Source organism: Limanda limanda, chromosome 17 (genome assembly GCF_963576545.1).
Source record: "Limanda limanda chromosome 17, fLimLim1.1, whole genome shotgun sequence".
Lineage (NCBI taxonomy): Eukaryota > Metazoa > Chordata > Actinopteri > Pleuronectiformes > Pleuronectidae > Limanda > Limanda limanda.
Genome location: NC_083652.1, coordinates 14,087,382 through 14,106,624, shown reverse-complemented (window position 1 = coordinate 14,106,624; position 19,243 = coordinate 14,087,382). Strand labels below are relative to the sequence as shown.

General features: G+C 48.6%; 1 protein-coding gene across 1 annotated transcript; it reads right to left on the bottom strand.

Annotated features, from left to right (window-relative positions):
* Positions 1–6,757: 6,757 nt before the first annotated feature.
* On the bottom strand, positions 6,758–19,018 carry fscn1a (fascin actin-bundling protein 1a). Its single transcript, XM_061090407.1, has 5 exons — positions 18,154–19,018; positions 9,814–9,970; positions 8,351–8,472; positions 7,395–7,562; positions 6,758–7,029 (listed from the first exon to the last, which is right to left on the bottom strand). The coding sequence occupies exons 1-5, from the start codon at positions 18,992–18,994 to the stop codon at positions 6,821–6,823; spliced, it is 1,497 nt and encodes a 498-aa protein (XP_060946390.1). The 5' UTR covers positions 18,995–19,018; the 3' UTR covers positions 6,758–6,820.
* Positions 19,019–19,243: the final 225 nt, after the last annotated feature.

Here is a 19,243-nt window from a genome sequence, read left to right as displayed (position 1 = left end):
GTCTCATGCAGAAAAAGGGGCTGACTCATGATAACTGAGCCCCTGGGCCATGCACCAATCACATGTCAGAGAGGATGTTTTCCACCAATCACGGCGCAGCGACAGCCAGTCTTTGTGAGGTTGCAGAGAGTGGGGACTTCTTTGTTCAGCCAAGTGTGCTGCAAGTGTGACAAATCATTTCATTGCACACACACACACACACACACACACACACACACACACACACACACACACACACACACACACACACACACACACACTCACTCACTCTCAGCCTCTTGTTTTTGCATGCAGACTGTAAATGTAGCACAGTGAACCCCCGTTTTAGCCCGGGGGTCCTAATGCTGTTAGTCATGGGTGGAATGAGACAGACTGGGTTTGTGTGAGAGTCACAATTAGACTTGATTCAGACTCAGCATCTAACACCAGCCGTCATGAATGAAATAATCTACCTTGTATTTAACACCCGGGCATGAGGACACAGACACACACACACACACGTTTATTCACTGCGTCCATCTGTGGTGATACAACCACAGACGTCCACTCTATGACGTCAGGAGAGTCGATTTCACTTTATTTATTTATTTCAAGGACTTTTACACATTGAGGTTAAGACCTTTAACAATTATAGAGGAACAAGCACAAGCAACAAGGAAGAAAACTCGACTTGTTGGGGTTCGTCCTCTGGAGACCGTGAATGTCTGTAGGCAGCTCATTTTTCGGATGTTTTACTCTGGACTGAGGTGGAGAACTTACCGATGGATCAACGGTGTTTTCTCTAGGGCCACGAAGCTCACATGACTAACATAAGATAAGATATGATATGATAATAATCCTTTATTAGTCCAACAGTTTTCTGCTGTGTCGTATTGTGTCCTCGTCCTTGAAGGCCGAGTGCCTGGCTCATGGATAACAGCAGCATAGTGTTATAGAGCATTGTTTGCTAATGACTCATTGCATTCAAAGAACAAAGCGCTGGATTAACTAATGTGATCAGTCTCCATGAAGGAGGCTCCGTCACTCAGAGGCCTCACACCCACTGAGACAGGAAACTGTAAATAGATTCAGAAGATGCTGGTTTGGTGCAGTACAAATATTTTATAATCTTAGATAACAGGAACTTTAGAGACTGATTTTAAAGTTCGTATTTTCAGCCACTGTAGCCCAAGGACATTATCCGTCTTTTATCTCTACAACCATTGGATTATCTATAGCTTTAGAAAGGCGGTTCATGTTCCTATAAGACTCAGTAAATTATACATTTGCAGGTTTATCCAGAAACACACATTCCTGTTGAGCTATTTTATAATTTGAAAAGTTCCTAAGTGGTTTTAGAAGATAAAATTACATTTACAACCCCTAAATAAAGTGTTTTTATTATCACTACCTCCAAGGTGGTTATGTGTTTGTCTGATTTTACAAAAACTACTTGAGACGTGGAGCATGAGAAAAGGAAGAACTCGTAAATGTTTTTTTATCACTTTCTGTAACATTGTGTTTTCTCAATTTCATGGATCTTGATGAAAACATGAGTCCACATTTAACTGATATCTACAAGTGGGTGACATTTGGCTGCAGAGCTTTGTTCTCGACTGTTTGTGTGTGATATGAGTCGTATGAAAACACTGACCTCGTCTTATCGGCTTTGACATATAGATTTAACAATAATACAGACGTGTCGACGCTCCCCATTCAAACCACTGAAAACAAACAGCTGGTGAGGACGTGATGAAGTGAATGGGTTTTGATTAGATGCAATCTGAGCTGGGTGTTTTGTTTGTGTGGTTCTGAAAATATGAACCAGGCCCGACCCGAGTATCTGCTCCAGCACCTGAGACAGCTTCCTGTTTGACCTCAAGTTCTGAGCTCTACGGACAAAACCTGCACACCCCCAGTCACATCTGTGTGTGTGTCTGTGTGTGTGTGTGTGTGTGTGTGTGTGTGTGTGTGTGTGTGTGTGTGTGTGTGTGTGTGTGTGTGTGTGTGTGTGTGTGTGTGTGTGTGTGTGTGTGTGTGTGTGTGTGTGTGTGTGTGTGTGTGTGTGTGTGTGTGTGTGTGTGTGTGTGTGTGTGTGTGTGTGTGTGTGTGTGTGTGTGTGTGTGTACATGCATATTAATGCCCTCTGCTGCCTCCTCCTCAGGGACCTCTGGTGTCTGGCAGCATTTTGCTCCCCAGACACATTTTGCCGCTCTACCTCCGCTAGCATTGTTTGTGTGTGTTACCATTTGTGTGTATCATTAATGAGTGTGTCTATTTTTAATGAGTGTGTGCTTTTACATGAGAGCTGCTCACTGGCTCTGTAGGGAGGACGACTTTTCCTCCAGCTTATTCTTTGTGCCTTTGAGTCAAATGTCAAGAAAACGAACTTAATTTCTAACCTGGTATTTAGTTTTCGGTGATTTAGTTAGTTAACTTTATTCTAGTTGCATCATCGCGACATTATCTCGTCAATATCTGTCCTGTACTTGATTTATGACCAAATATGTAATGCAGTAAATGTAAAGGAATGTCAGACCAGACGATTTCTGTTCATCCTGCACCCAACCAGAACCAAGTTACTGCTTCTATCCCCTGAAGAGATTAGTGAGTGACCCAGCGACCCAGTAAGTGATGGGAAAACACCGGTGGATGTAGATTTGATTAGAGAGGAGAATCCACACACACACACTAACACACACACACGTTTAGGAAGATAAGTGTGTGAACGGTTCGGAGCAGCTCAGCAGAGTTTGGCATCTTCGCAGTTTCCTCAAAGATGATGAGCTCCTTTCTCATCAAAGACAGACGTCGTCGTCCTCCTCCTCCTCCTCCTCCTGCACCCCAAGGGTCCTCATCCTAACCCCCCCTCCCCTCTTGAAACCCCTTGCACCCCACCCCCTCAAACCACACTCACACAAAACTGGCCTGTATTTTGGATGTGATGAAGCTTTTTGACATCTCTGGCCTGCGCCGCCACACACACACACACACACACACACTCACACACACACTCACACACACACACACACACACACACACACACACACACTCACACACACACACACACACACACACACACACACACACACATGCTCGCCTCTTTGATTCAGCTTCCAGCAGCTGGCGTTTCCATAGCAACAGGGCAGTTGGTTGGGGCTTGCATGTGGGTGGAGATGGCAGCCATTTCACACACCGCTTCTCCTCCCTCCCTTCAACCCTGCCCTCCCTCCCTCCCTCCCTCCCTCCCTCGCCTCACTCGTTCATTTGCTCTGAAAAAGCGAGGGAGAGAGCCTGACTCTTTACCCATAAACCACTGCAACCACTCCATTTCTGGGATCTGGGTCATATTTTGAGTGACTCATCTTTTCAGCAAAAATCTTCCAGAGAAGGGAGGAGGAAAAAGTGAGGGATGGAGAAGCGGGGGTGGGAAAGGAGTGAGGCACAGAGGGATTGATGGGAAGAGTTGGTTAAAGCAGGGAGAGAGAGAGAGAGAGAGAGAGAGAGAGAGAGAGAGAGAGAGAGAGAGAGAGAGAGAGAGAGAGAGAGAGAGAGAGAGAGAGGGAGTGAGTGAGCGAGCGAAGGGTGAGGCAGCAGACGGGAGGAGATTAGATAGAGGGGAGGTGTGTGTTTGTTTTGCCGTGTTGGGTGTTCCTCTGGGATCTGTGAGCCTGACGGGGGAAATGGATTAGAGACCTGCTCTGGAAGCTCCATCATTACATTACCACCCTGAATCCTGTGTGTTTGTGTGTTAGAGTTAGTCTGTGTGTGTGTGTGTGTGTGTTAGAGAGTGTCTATGTGTGTGTGTGGAGGGGGTTGCCCTTTCTCTGCACTAGAATAAATGTTTCCACACAAAGGCTCTATTCAGCAGAGACAGGAAAAAGTGTGTGTGTTTCCATAGTGTGTGTGTGTGTGTGTGTGTGTGTGTGTGTGTGTGTGTGTGTGTAAGTGGAACAGCACATGGAGCTGCTGTGGTCAGAAAACTGGCAGGAGACCAAGTATGAAGCGCCAGGATTATGTGAGAAATGAGGATTGTGGGGGAAGACGATTATTTCCAGGTGGAATCAGAGCCACCGCGTGAAAATAAACTAAATCTGATTCCGTCCAACTCTCTCGTTTGAACTGGACTTTATTTGAAAGTCAGCTGAAGGTTTATTTAGTCTCCTGAAGCACTTAAATGTCACGTTGAAGTTGAGGAGAATGTGCAGAATGATGCCGGCTCCCTGGGGCCATGTTGTGTAAGAACATCGGGACAAACACAACCTGCAAGACTCGTTTATACAAACATTCTCGTAAATAACTAATAAACTGTGGAAGTTTGGTTAGTTTCATTAGTTATTTGATTCTATATAAACAAGGTGAAACATCATGATTGACAGCTGAGACTAACTCTGCCTCCACTTGATGTCAGCGTTCATGTCCGGGATGTTCTGGCTTCTTTTCTGGACAGTGGGAGAAAGCTGAGACCTGGAGCTGAGGTTTTATTGGAAAGTTTTTGAAAACATCACAGTTCAAGTGGAACACAAAGGAAACAGCAGACGTGTAGCTTCCAAATCCCAGTTTTATTGGTCGTTGGATTCCAGGTGAACCAATGGCACAAGAGAGATTAATCCACAATATTGAAAAACATACAAAATAATAATACAAAAGGACTTTCCAGTTATACAAAGCAAAGATGTGGATTCTTTTTCTTTCCATCTTTTTTTTTTTTTTTTTTTTTTTAAACTACTGCCCAAAAACTCAAGAGTAAGGCACAGTCATTACCACATGTTTACCCTCCCACATCCGTTTGTCTAAGCATTGGTCCCAGTTACCCTGGAGACGCTGGTTTCTCCGAGGATAACCAGTCGCTTCAGATTCTCAGCCCTTCCTCGTAAAAAGCGGTGAAAAATTCAGAAAGAACACGGGATGGACTTGGTTCCGAGTCGGCTACAATAACGTTTCACGCTCCTGCACTGATCGGTTTCCTGCCCTGATTTTTCCACATCAGAGGAATGTATTTATGACGATGAGGAGCCCAGTAGCTCTGAGCCAAGGTAAACTCCACTGTGCTGTAAAAGAGACAAATCAAGGGAAAACCCACGGCTGCTTTACGCATTACGGAGAAAAACAGGCCGACAAAGGGGTTGAGAATCCTGGAGGGTCAGGACCCCCGGGTGCAATGTGCTACACGGCTGCAGAACTTCACTTCTCCACCTGCACCGACGGCTCAGGAACATAAAACATCCAACACAAGTAAAAGCGTGACGTCATGACAACGCTCCTCGAAGCTCGGACGGGAATTAAAAACAAAGAAAAAAGGCGGGTTAAGGTTGTTTATGTGTTACGGGCTCTCACAGCCCTTTTGGTTTTAATGGCAAGGCTCTCAGGTGTGTGTGTGTGGGTGTGGGGGGGGGAGAAGGTCTGTGAGATGACACCAGGTTCCAGTTATGTGGTTCTAGATGAGATGACGGTTTGTTGATCCAGTTATCGAGAGAGGTTTGGTGCGGATGAAGGCTGAGGTTTAGGTTTGGTTGAGGGATTCAAAGAGCAGCTTTCAAAAGGATCTATAAATCATTTCCCCTACCGTTGCTATGGCAACCGACCGTCCTCCTACCCCATGATAATGTCTGTGCCTTGGACATGGAAAAAAAAAAGGAATCTATCCAACTGTGTTTCCCACCTTGTGAGTGCAGTGAACATACGTGGCCGCACCATTTTGATTTATTTTTTTTAAAATTTTCTTTTATACAGTTCTAGGAACAATGGGTTTGGCCTGTGGGGGGGTGGGGGGGGAGAGGGAAAAGGGAGGATACGTGTTTTAACTTCCTACATCCTGTTTGGTTCAGGAAACGAGACGCCTCCGCCGACCACAGAGCAGGAGGACGTCACGGGAAACTGGTTTACATTTCAACATGTTACACTTGAGATGAGGAGACGAGAGGCTTTGAACCCGTCGGTGACATCGTGTTCGTTAAGGTTATAAGATCCATTCCAGTTATATCACGAGGCCACGAGGCCCGCTCATGAAAACAAAAACATACTCGGCTCGGTCTGGTGGAAGCAGAAATATCTGATTCCACTTGAACCAATCAGAACCAGAACTCACCCACTTTCTCCTTCTTTCCACACGACTACATCCTGTCTCTAAACTCTGTTTCTGCTCGTTCAGACTCAAAATGCAGCTCTGGAGTTTTCAAAGTAAAACGGGACCAGAAGCGTTTGCTAAACTCAAACGTGGTCGTGTGGATGAAGCCTCACAGGAGTGAGTGTGTTCTGGGGGATTGGATCAGGTAGAAGTGGATCTGCCGGGCCAGACCGGGCCGGACACCATAAATACTGCCACCATGCTGCCCACAGGGATAACAGGTAGAAAGAGGAGGGGGAGGGGGGATGAGAGGGGGGGGGGGGGTGGGCTCTTTAAACGTGGCTCTGCTCTGCTCTGGGGGAGGGACGGCCCAATCGTAAGGCAAGAGGAGGGAGGGAGGGAGGGAGTGAGTGGCGGGTCGAGCAGCGAATAAGATGGGAGCAGAAAAAAGTGCACAGCCCCTTGGTAACTATGGCAACAGATAAAGGTCGGCACTGCAGAGCAGAGCTGGGAAATGGGAGGAAGGATAGAAGGAAGGAAAGGGAGAGACCGGAGAGAGAGAGGCGTCTCCTTCTCCTTCTCGTCTTCTCCTTCAATCCTTCCTGTTCTCCCTGTGCAGTTTATCAACATAAAGTCAGACGTAGAGGATCTGATGGGAGGAGGAAGGGGGGGGGACGGGGGGGCGGGGGGTGGACAGGTCGTGCTGTCGTGCTGGGTCGCCACACTTCTCTCATCCATCAGCATGGCAGCAGTGGGCGACCGCGGTGGTTTCCCTCAGTACTCCCAGAGCGTGGCGGTCTCCAGGCTGTCGGCGTTGGCCTTCAGCACGCCGGCGTGGTCGCCGCGGAGGTACTTGCCGTCGGCGGCGTGGCGCACGGCCAGCTTGTTGTAGTCGCAGAACTCGAAGAGGAAGTCGACGGGCGTGTCGCTGCTGCTCACCACCGCCTGCTCGTTCCCGATCATCCAGTATTTGCCCGTGGAGTCTGCAGGAAGAGGAGAGGGAGCGGGAGGAGAGGATGGATTAGAGAAAGAGAGAAGGAGGCGTCGTGTGTCAGTCAGGTGGGGGGGGGGGGTGAGAACAACAAAAGGTTTGGCTTAAATCTGCAGAACACAGAGGCAGTGAACTCATCCCAGTGAAATCCCTCTTTTTGGCACAAACGCCGGTGAATGAGTAAATCCATAACGAGAATCCCTTTAAGAATAAATGCTTTAATCCCTGGTGAGCCTGAGGAGCTTCCTCCAAATCCTCCGATGAGCCGCAGATATTCACCGGCTGCGTGATGCTGCTGTGTGAGTAAATATGAAACTTTATAAAGTAGCTGCAGCGGACGGACAGTCGGACACTGACCTTGCAGACTGTAGGCGCCGTCTCTGAACTCCAGGGTGAAGTAGTCGTAGGTGGAGCGGTTGGAGTCCAGCGTGCCCGTCACCTTCCTGCAGCCGATGAAGCCGTGCTCGCCGCGCAGCACGATGATCGGGCGGTTGATCAGCTTCATCAGGAACTCCTCGCTCTCACCTGGAGGCGGACCAGGGCACAACACGGTTCAGTGAGTTCACTTGAACTTCAAACACATTTAATTACTCAGGACTTGGCTTCGATATCGAAATGCAGACGTCTGTAAGTGAACAGCAAGATTTAGTTGACGTCTCAGCACTGAAGCTGCCAACAGCTCCTCGTCACAAACTGCAGAGCAAAGTGAAAGTTGGAGCTTTGATCACTGACATCACCCGGAGCCGCCTCAGATCTGCTCGCTCACTTCTTGCTGCGTCGGCAGAAAAACGAGCCGAGCTGCTCTAACGACCGAGTTTTGTGCCAAATCTTCACTTCATCTTCGTAAGTTAAGTTTTCCAAAGGGATTTTGAGCGACATGTTTATTTACATCAGCATAGACAAGAGAAAACTGTTAAAATACCCAGAATCCACCAGCACATCTGGGCCAATCACAAGTTAAAGAAATCGATTTGCCTGGGCTAAATAGACATGGAGATGTGGGCGTGGTCTCTGTAAACAAACTTGGGGCAGAAGCTTTTTCAACGTTTTCAAACCCACGAGATTTCGCATGTTTCCAATCAGCATGATTAACTTAAAAGAATCTTCTTTCTAAGTTAATCACGACAAGAGAACAAATCAAAAGAAGCAAACAGTTGAATCCAGGAGGAGTGAGCGGCTCCGTGGACCCGACACAGATCCTCAGAGGTGCTGAAGTCTGCAGGAGACATGATTTCATTACTCTCACTGCCCTACAGTAAATCACTTAGCCACGGGTCAGCGTCCGAGCAGCCGGGTCCACAGATCCCACTCACCTGCCGAGTCGATGGTGGCGGCGAGCTGGCCGTTCTTCTTGGCGGCGACATACTTCCCGTTGGCGGCCCGGAGAGTCAGCCTCTTCCCACGCCACTCGATGTCAAAGTAGCAATTAGCCGACCTGCGGAGAGAGAGGGAAGGCGTGAGAGGTAAACAGGGAGATTCAGATTTACATTGGCACTGATCCAGTGTCGCCCTGAAGTGGGCGGTCGGAGTGCAAACACAAATTCACATTCAGATCTCAGGCTGCTCTGAAATCCACACGCAGCTGTTCTATCTGATCAGGTCGTGTGAGGGAACTGGATCGGTCGGCAGAGAATCGACTTTTATTTCAAAACGTTCCTGTAACATTCCTGGATCAGAACTCGAGCTCTGCAACATTCACACTAAACCTTTTTCCTGAAACCACGAGAGGAACTGGTGAGAGGAAACTCTGTCGTGGGCCAATCTGCGAGGAGCCGACGCTCAAGAATGTGATGGAGGAATTTAGTGAGAGAGCTCTGCAGTATGACCCCCCCCCCCCCCCCCCCCATCTCAGAGTCAACGACCTTCTTTGCTGCCTATTATCTTTAAAAAAAAAAGGGGGGGGGGTCAACCTCAGGGTTGAGTCAGGACAGACGCGTCTCCGACCAATCAGACACGGGATCAGATTATCGTTTCGCTCTCCCTCACATCTGTTTCATATCTGCAGATTATTTTGAGTCACGTGTTCTGCATTAGAAAGTTTTTTCAAAATAAAAGTCATTTTGGGACAGAAGATAAACCAGGTGGTGTTCGACTTATTATACAAGCACAACAACGAGAGGAGAGTTTCTATGAAAAGCAGCTTCAGCTCCTGAATGTGTTTGAGGCCTCGGAAGGGAAATCGTACAGGAGCCAGGGTCAAAGGTCAAAGAAGGTGAAGGGTTAACAGCCTGTGGCTGGACTGATCCACCGGAGGGAAATGACTCCCTACAGGTTACACACACACACACAACTTGCCACTGCCATGACATTGACACACACACACACACTTCTAAGTCATGTCCCAGCTCAGATTACAGAACAGGACTACAGACTGAAAGCTGTGACTGATGGAGCAGCTGTGCTTGTGGTGAGTTTCCTGCTTCCTGCACATTTCTACGTTGATGGTTCAGAGTTTGTAGAGTCGCTAAACAGATGAGTTTAAAAACGCTGCAGGCTGCGGTTTAGTTTGCAAACTTCGGGGCCGAGTTTTTGTCTTTTTGGTCACGACGTAACCTTCACTGACTCTTAGGGTCGTATCACATGACCCTCTTCAGGAAGATAACCACCTGGCATTGGTCTTTGCTTCCAGTGGATAATCAATTTCAACCGTTGCAGAACCTGTTGTCTTCGCTTACAGCTGTTGTGCAGTTCAATATTGTATTTTACAGTAATGCCACTGTTCCCATGTGGAGGAGAAGAGCTGTTATCTGAGTCCTCTGCCTTGTGAGATTCTTACTTGGTGGAGGCGGTGCACTGCAGGCCGCCATTAGCAGTGAGGGTCCAGTATTTCCCAGCAGCAGTCCGGAACGCACACTTCCTGTTTTCGCGGCAAATCTCCACCTGGAAAACCTCCTGGTCGCCTTCCTCGTCCTGATTGGCTGACAAGTCCATACCTGGGTGCAGAGAGGAGGGGTTAAGTTCAAATACAGACCGGAGGCGGAGTCCAGTGCGGGTTTGAATGCTACAGATAGTCACAGGGGGTGACCTTTATAAAGTCCAGATGTACACACACACACATGCATCCTCTGGTCAGGATCAGACGCACTAAATGAGCAACAACAGACAGCTTGGACTAGTGAAGGCACACACACACACACACACACAGACACACATACACACATCTGTCGGTGCAGTTCAAAGAATCAGTCGTCATGGTGGATCATCGCTAAACGCTTGAGAATCATTAGCATCAACCCTGACTGAGGACCGAACAGCTGCACCTGAAACGGCTCAAACACTTCATCACTATTAGTCATTTGAAGTACAAAGAAGAATTCTATCAGGTTAAAAACCACGTTGGACCAACATCAGAACAACGAGTCCGGATTATTTCTCCATTATCAAAACGATGAAATATCTCCTTTTCATTCATTCGTCTTTACTGACATTTTATATTCCAAACATTAGCTGCTAAAACATAAAAACTGATTAATTGCTCATGAAAATCATTTAATTCCAAATCACACACAACATTAAATGTGGCTGACCTGTGTAAATCTGCAGTGTGTGTGTGTGTGTGTCCATTCCCACTGTATGTATATAGATCACCAGACCTCATTAAAATCAATTCGACCTCTTTGTTGCTCTCGAATGCAACAAAGAGGTAAACAAACTGGACCATAGGACGAACATATACACAACGCTCCAGTGGACCACTCCCTTCATACACACATACACACACACATACACATACACACACATACACACACATACATGTCATGCCGCACAATGGGAGCTCTTGTATATGATGAAGTCATGGACCTATAGCCAGAGGGCTGGGCAGACAGAGCCAGATGAACTGTCTGGTGGAGCGATGCTGTGTAAATGTGTGTGGATAGAGAGAGAGAGGGGGGGGGAACCAGACAGAGAGAAAGAAAGATGTGTTTGAGAAAACAAACCAACTCTCATGTGCTCCCTATTCCCCCCCACTCCACCATCTCATGTTTTCCATGTTTCTTGTTCTCTCCCAGTCCCATAACTCGTTCCACTGGTCACACTGAACTCGTTAAAATCGGCCCCAAGATGTTTAAACAGTAAAAAAAAAAACACATAACCGGGTTTGTGAAGCTTCTGCTCGTGATATTTATCAAGTGAAAGTGTTCGATCCAGAAAGAGACAAAGTTATAAACTTGTAACTGGGAACTGCTCTGTGTTAATAAAGCACTTTTCTTGTCTTGATGACTCAACGCACTTCACAGAACAGTTTTTTTGCCATAAATACATTCATTAATTGACAAGATGTGCAGCGCTTGTCCCCAAAATGGAGCCAAAAATATACTTATTAAACATAAAGATCCCAGATGAGCCTGTTTCACCACAGCAAGTATCACATGGGTTGTTATTCACTGGAGAATTACACATTACTCTCGTCCTCTGTCGAGTGCTGAAGACATTTTTTAGAACTCTGGGCTCTGCAGACAGATTGATTTTCTGCAGAACTATGTGGACACACACACACACATATGCACACACACACATGCACATGAATGAGAGGGAGAATATAACTGACCATAATGTGAACCACATGGTGAGGAGGGGGCGGGTCAGAGAAAATGAAATATAAGTTTAGCTGCAGAGGGTTTGAAGGAGGAGCATTAGAGGAGGAAAGATTCTGATTGACGACACAACCATCAATCAGATCACCGAACCGTCTTCTAATACTCGGCCAACACACAAACACAGACACACACACAGACACACACACACTCGGCACAGTAGCACAGGGAGGCCCATTTATTACTACGTGAGAGGAGGGAGTGTAACCATCTGCTGTGGGACGCCTCAGCCAGCGAGTGATTACCGACTCACCTACATGACTGAGCTCCTTCCAACGTGCTGCACTAAACGTCTGAGGGAAAACGTTGGACTCATTATTCAGTGTCTGAAAGATGTGACAGGCTCAGCGTTACCTGGCGACTAATCCGGGACTTAGTTCGTCTCCGATCTTAAAAAGTGATCAGTTAATTTGGAGCAAAAGATCTGCACAAAAAACTGATTTAATTAGTCATTTGAATTTCACGTGCAGTCGTCAAATTGTTCAGAGATAATGGAAATAGAGACAACCACAAAATCTACTAATAAAAAAGAAACCTGTGGGAATTTCAATATATGAAAATACACCAGGAAATGACGGTGAAGTATTTACATGCTGCACAGCAAACTGCATCATACTGTGTTTACATTACAGATTGTGAGAGAGGTAATTCCCTGATAAATCCTCTAATTTGAATTATGTAAATTAGACTTCCAGGTGCTTTGAATCACATTTACCATCAAAGGTGTTTTGAGGGGAAATCGAACAATGTCAGCTGTGTTAACATTGTGTACACACACACACACACAGACACACACACGGAGTCTGGTCCAGTTATCATGAGTAAAAGAACAACACACAAAAAGTTCAAATACACGACTGACAGAGACAAAACACTCGCCCTGAGGACTGTGGCGCTTCAGAGAGCGGCTGAATGTGTGTGTGTGTGTGTGTGTATGTATGTGTGTGTGAGAATAACTCAAACACATACGTCTATTCTGATCAGTTTGTGAAGCTCACAGGGTTCCTGTAGGAGAGGGAACGAGGGTCCGTGCACTCAACCTCATCAGCGTCAACCTCATCAGCTAAACACGCCCAACAAAGTGACCACACATGCAGAAACCTCCCAAACCACATCAAACACACGCACACGCACACGCACACGCACACGCACACGCACACACACACACACACACACACACACACACACACACACACACACACACACACACACACACACACACACACGCTCCTGAAAACAACCCCTCTATCTTTCGGTCCACCCCGCCCACCACATGCAGCCTGATGGCGGCAGGCACAGATTGTTGGCCTCGGTTACTGTGAGCCAGCAGCAGAGGCCTGCTGTGAACGCATGCAATTGTATCAAGTGCAATTGTGTGCAAAGAGTGCAAAGTGTGTGTGTGTGTGTGTGTGTGTGTGTGTGTGTGTGTGTGTGTGTGTGTGTGTGTGTGTGTGTGTGTGTGTGTGTCCGTCCCATTGTTCCGCAGGCCTGGCTGAGGAGGCGACCGGCTGGGGCACAAACAGGGAGCCAGATCATCGGCCTTTGTTCTGATCCAAACACACACACACAACCAGCCAACCTACACACTGTGCCAACTGAAAAACACGCACACACAGACACACACACACACCACATTAATAGCCCTACTTCCTGCAACAAATAGACAAAACATGTCAAATCGAGGTCAGACACAGAGTTGTGCCCCAAATAGTTGGTTGAATTGATTAAAGAGTCACTGTGTGTTCACTGAGCTGCAGAAACCAGCAGTAGAACATTCTGAGGGTGTTGATATGCAGACGCACACAGAGCCGAGCAGACCGACACACCGGAGACCAGCTGAGGTCCAAACCCATAAGAGAGGAGCTGACCCTGAGGAGGAGGGGCCTCCTGGTGCCGTGCAGCCGGCGTGAGGCCGCTCCCCTGGCGCGCTCCCAACACACACACAAAGAAAAACACACAAACATACTGAAGGTCTGTAAACACATAAAAGCATCAGCCTGCATGACAACTGGACGCCAAGGATGCATAAACTGACGCCCACGTGTTTCTCCTCGATCGGGTGAGGGAGGGGGGGGGGATCAACGGCCCTCACCCTGCAGGGTTTTACTCACACCAGCCAAGGTCGGACACTCATGTCTCACTTCCTGCCAGCGGGGGGGTGAAGGATGTAGAACGGGTGTCAGGGCTGAGTCGCAGCCGGACGTAACACGGAGACACATTTTCTGTTCTTTAATACTCATACGACACAAAACATGATTTAGAGCCAGATGGTGAATCTGATCCGACGAGCGAATTTCAACACTTAAGAGTTTTGCACCGGAGTCAGCAGAAAACCAGGCCAACCCAAACCATAGAGTCTGACAGTGTGAACTGGTTTACGTGTTGAAATGTGAACACAGAGCGGCTGCTTCAACAACTAGAGCCACAGACGTCAGCTCTTAAGTGATTCATTAAACATTTATTTGTCACATTTCTTGCTGATGGAGGAGAAGATCAACTCCACCTTCAACTCCGTGTAAACGAGAATTGTTGTTACGCTTGTTGATTTCTGTTGGCTAGCCGTTTCCTTCTGTTGCCAGTCTTTATGCTAAGCTAAGCTGAGTTACTAGCTTTTTAAAACTGATCTGAATGGCATTGAAACAGTCGTCTGTCAAGGTCTCATTTTGGTTCAGCCCGTGTAAACAGCGTCCTCGGAAAAAAATTGGGACACAGATTTAGTCGTGCAAATCCCGCTTTCAGTATAAAGCCATAAGGTCACACATCCAGAGAACATTCAGTGAGGCACTGCCTTATTGCCTTTAAGCAGATTCCATCGGGATTTCAACGGTTATTCAGTAGAGTTATTATATGTTACATAAAAACATAAAAGAGTGGTCCTAACTTAACAGATCAATGAAACCCTGCAGTCACCGATCGGCTGTAAAGAGCAGTCGACGCCCGGTGGTCCCGCCCGGAGCCGACAGGATGTGATGGACTCTCATCCATTTAGCTGGAGACAAACCAGCGCTCAGTCCTCACCCTCACCTCAGTTCAGGGGCAGAACAGGGCACTTAATGGCCCGTGGAGCTCCAGGCTAAATGACCGATAATTGTATCTCAGCCTATATGAGGGTCGTTAAACAGCCTCTCAGGGAATTTGTGACCAGGGATGAGCGGAGTGGACGTTAGGAGCCGGAAACGAGCAGCGAGCACGGGGTCGGATTAACGGCTGCTGCGGACGCCATGAGCACAAATTAGGGGCGAGCAGAGACAGAGGCACTGCTGTTATGTGCATCCAGTATCTGTCAGAGAGAAAATGACATTTGTTTCTGGTGCTTTCTGACGCTACGAAGAAAAACCCCATTCTGCAACGTGTGTTGGTTTAACGGAGCTAATTTTATGTCGACTGGCTTCACTTTCAGTTCCTGGGGAATCAGGAAGCAACGACAGTAGATTTAGGGGAAAGAAGAAGGACGAATGACAGAAATGACAAATGTTAACACAGCAGTTTCTAAAGAGATCACCATCTTCATCAGCGTCAATTAAATGCCAGACATAAATTCGATTGATTGGACAAAGCAGCTTTTGGACTGACCCACTTGAGCTGCTTATGAAAAACCCAGCTTCCAGCGCCATGTTGGCTGACGTCCACGCGCCGGAAAGCCGCCGCAGATACGGGCCGGGAGCAGCTGTCGGTTTAAAAAACATCTGGAGCAGGTTTAATTCCACCCAAAACATTGAAATCCACGTCACAACGATCCGGTTGTTGGCGAGTTGCACGTGTTCCTCAGACCAGATTCCGACCTGCAGCTTGTTAGGGACAGATTCAAGCTACGGGGGGGCAGACAGAGCAGAGAAGATATGGGTCCAATCACCCAAGTGAGCCACCAACCGGTGTCCTTGAGCAAGGCATTAGACTAGCAACCAAGTTCACTTGAGGGACGTCAGATATCTGTGGCACGAAAAACAGACTCTGCAGAACCACTGCCACCAAATGACTGCAACAGATGGAGACTTCTCCTCTATAACACCAAGATGGTACAGGTCTGCTACCAGTTTTGTGTCTTTCAACAGATCAACGGTAACGTGACAACGAAGGAGCGTGAGAAAGCAAATGTCCAAGTCGTAAAAAAGACGAGGCATTCAAGAAGAAGACGAAGACGTAAACGTGGAAAGAACCAGAGATTCTCCTGCTGCATTCTTCATGAGTAAAAAGGCAAACTCCACACATTCTTTTGTCGCTTGGGGATTATTAAGGTGAAATTCATGCTCCGGTTACAGAGGACGTCCAATTCCCAGCTATAAATACATCTCAGATAATATTTAATTCAACAGCCACCTTCAAACCGGCCTCCATTTTGTGCCTGAGACTGAGAGAGGAGTCGACTCCTGTCAGAGAGAGAAGTGGATGAATATCCCTGAGACAAGTAAACAAAGAGAAGCAACAGAACAAACAGACTCAGGATGAGAGAGAGAGAGAGAGACCGAGAAGACAGATCATACTTTCTGAAAAGAGGAACCAAAACCACTGAACCACACATTATTCTCTCCATCTCTCTCTCTCCTTTAACCAGGAGCTAAATATAGATTTAAAGAGCATTAATTACTATATTCCATCATTCATTACAGACAGGACAGCACCACTGAGTCTCGGCTTCTCTACGTCTTCATCACCTCAAACCAAATCACACCTATGATGATTGTTTTTGTGCACAGGGGCTTTTAGAGGATGACTCACACGTTTCCATCAAAACCAGCATCTTTCCTCAGTCAACATCAGCGAAAAGAGACAAAAGACGGTTGTTTTATTTCAACACCCAGTCCAGTGTGCGGCATGAGGGACGACACTGACCCCAGACACACACACACACACACACACACACACACACACACACACACACACACACACACACACACACACACACACACACACACACACACACACACACACACACACACACACACACACACACACACACACACACACACACACACACACACACACACACACACACACAGCAGCCAGGCCTGAAGGGAGGAGTGGGGGAGGGGGGAGGGGAGGCTGAGGAGGACGAGGCATCAGGGGAAGCTGTTGGAGATGTTAAAGAAGAAGAAGAAAAGAACAATGAGGGGAGAGGTGAAAGGAGGCGAGAAAGACGTGGATGGAAAAATGAAGCATGGGTGAGGGGAAAAGAAGGGGAGGAAGGAAGGAAGAAGGCGGAGGGACAAACTGGTTTCTCTGCCCACTCGTACAGCTGATACACACATGGACAGAATTATCGCTCACACACACACACACACAAAAACCCACTGATAGAATCTGACGAAAACAAAGGGAAAGAAACATTCAAGTCAGAAGTGAGTTCGCCTGGAGACGGTTACGACCAAGTATCGGTACCAGCCAGGGACAAACACCCCCCAGCCACCCCCCCACCCGAGTCTGCAACGTCAACTTCTAAAGAACCTGGAACTGAAGACGTCAGATACGTTCAAGCCTCAGCTGCAAGAGGACAATAAACTCAGCAGGTCTGGTTTTGGGTTTCAGGAGAATCAGAGCTGTGAGAGTGAAATAAAGATGATTCACATTCTGCTCATCAGAGTTAATGGTTCGTCCACTTTGAGGATTTGACTGTTATTTGTGTGAGTCACTGATCTCCAACCAGGGAGCTGCTCTGCTTGGTGCCACTGGTACCTTTGAATGATGCATGGCGCACGTGCAAGTGGAGCATGCACGTGTGTTTACATGTGACACTGGAGAGACAGTGTCAGTTATTTACATGGAGAACGTTAATACATGGAAACGTGCATGTGCAGATACATGAAGACCTCCTGGTTGGGAATATATAGGCCATCATTACTGTGTGTGTGTGTGTGTGTGTGTGTGTGTGAATGTGTGCTGCAGAGGGGGTGTAGTCTGACATTCCATCACTTTAACTCTTCCTCTGCCATGGGATGAGATACCAACACACACACTGAAACACACACCTTCCCTCTCACACACACACAGTGACCCATACAGTACCGGGCCTGCAACACACACACACTCACACACACACTCTCTTTCACACGCACATTCACATACACCCAGTGACTTAGAGATGTACTGGGTCTGCAGCACACACACACACACACTCTCTCTGGCTCTCTCACTCTCACACACGGAGTGACCCATACAGTACTGGGCCTGCAGCACGCACACACACACACTCTCTTTCACACGCACACTCACACACACACACACACAGTGACCCATGCAGCAGCGGGCCTGCAACACACACACTCTCTCTCAAGCACCGACACATACAGTGACCCACACAGTACCGGGCCTGCAACACACACACACACTCCCTCTCACACACACACACACACACACACACAGTCTCTCTCACACACACACACACACACACAGTCTCTAACTCTCACACACACACTCAGTGACCCCCACACACACACACACACACACTCAGTGACCCCCCCACACACACACACACAGACCCTTGCAGCACCGGCCCACCCCCCCACTCCCCGGCCCACCACACCCACCTTGCCGGGTGGACACGTTCCTCTCGTTAGCAGCGGTCAGGACCACCTGTGGGTGACTCTGCTCCAGCACGAACAGCTCGTCCTTGCCCACACGCACGCTCTTGCCGGACTTCATGGTCCCGGAGGGTCCGGAGGGCGCGAGGTACCGCCCCCCCCCGTCCCTGAAGGCCACCTTGCCGGACCGGAACTCCAGCGTGCAGCCGGTGCTCCGGTCCGTGGACCCCAGCAGCCCCCCGTCGCTGGCCAGGAAGCGGTTGTCGGAGGTCTGCAGGTGGTACCGCTGCTCCCGGAACACCAGCGTGATGACCGAGTCCACCCCCCACGGCACGTCCCGGTCGATGGCGATCTCGTCCACCTTGGAGCTCAGGTGCGCGTACCTCTTGCGCGTCAGGCTGAAGATGTTGACCTGCGGGTGCATGGCGATGTGCACGCTCCACTTCTCCGCCACGGACGCGGTCTGCGCGAAGCACGTGATCCGGTCCTCGGTGCCGCCCAGGAACCGGCCGTGCGCCTCGGACTGCAGCGACCAGCGGCCGTCGTCGTGCGCGGTGATGACGAAGCGGCTCTCCGGGCCCGGGCTCTCGCTGTCCCCGGTCACGTTCCCGTCCTTGTCCGCCGCGATGTACCGACCCAGGTGCGACTTGAGCACGAACACGTTCCCGCTGGACTCGTCCCCGCTCTGCTCCAGGGTCCAGATCTGCTTCTTCTTCATGCTGGAGGCCGACGCGTTGATCTTGAAGCCGAAGGTCTCGGCCGTCAGGTACTTGTTCCCGCAGTTGATGAGTCCGAACTGGATCTGCAGCATGTCGCTGGTTCCGTTGCTCGCTCCGTTGGTGCTCATGGTGGATCTGGATCTGTGCGAGCCTGGGACCCGAACCGGTTCTGTGGGGGGGGCTGGGGGGGGCGAGAGGATGCTGCGCTGCCTCGCGTGCTTCTCTTTGTTTGGGGGGAGAGTGTGTGAGTCTGTGTGTGTGTGTGTGTGTGTGTCCGTGAGCGCGCGCAGAGCTCTGCCTGTCTCAGCAGCGCGAGCCCGCCGCCACAGCTGCAGCATATATAAGCGCCAGTGACGTAGCGCTGAAGGCCACGCCCC

Bases quoted from the DNA above. Each gene is read 5' to 3' on its own strand.
- fscn1a (XM_061090407.1), bottom strand. From the start codon at position 18,994: ATGAGCACCAACGGAGCGAGCAACGGAACCAGCGACATGCTGCAGATC. The intron at 9,971-18,153 runs GTGGGTGTGGTG...CTCTGCACCCAG, and splicing joins GAACGTGTCCACCCGGCAAG to GTATGGACTTGTCAGCCAAT. The intron at 7,563-8,350 runs GTGAGTGGGATC...GTCCGCCTCCAG, and splicing joins CGCCACCATCGACTCGGCAG to GTGAGAGCGAGGAGTTCCTG.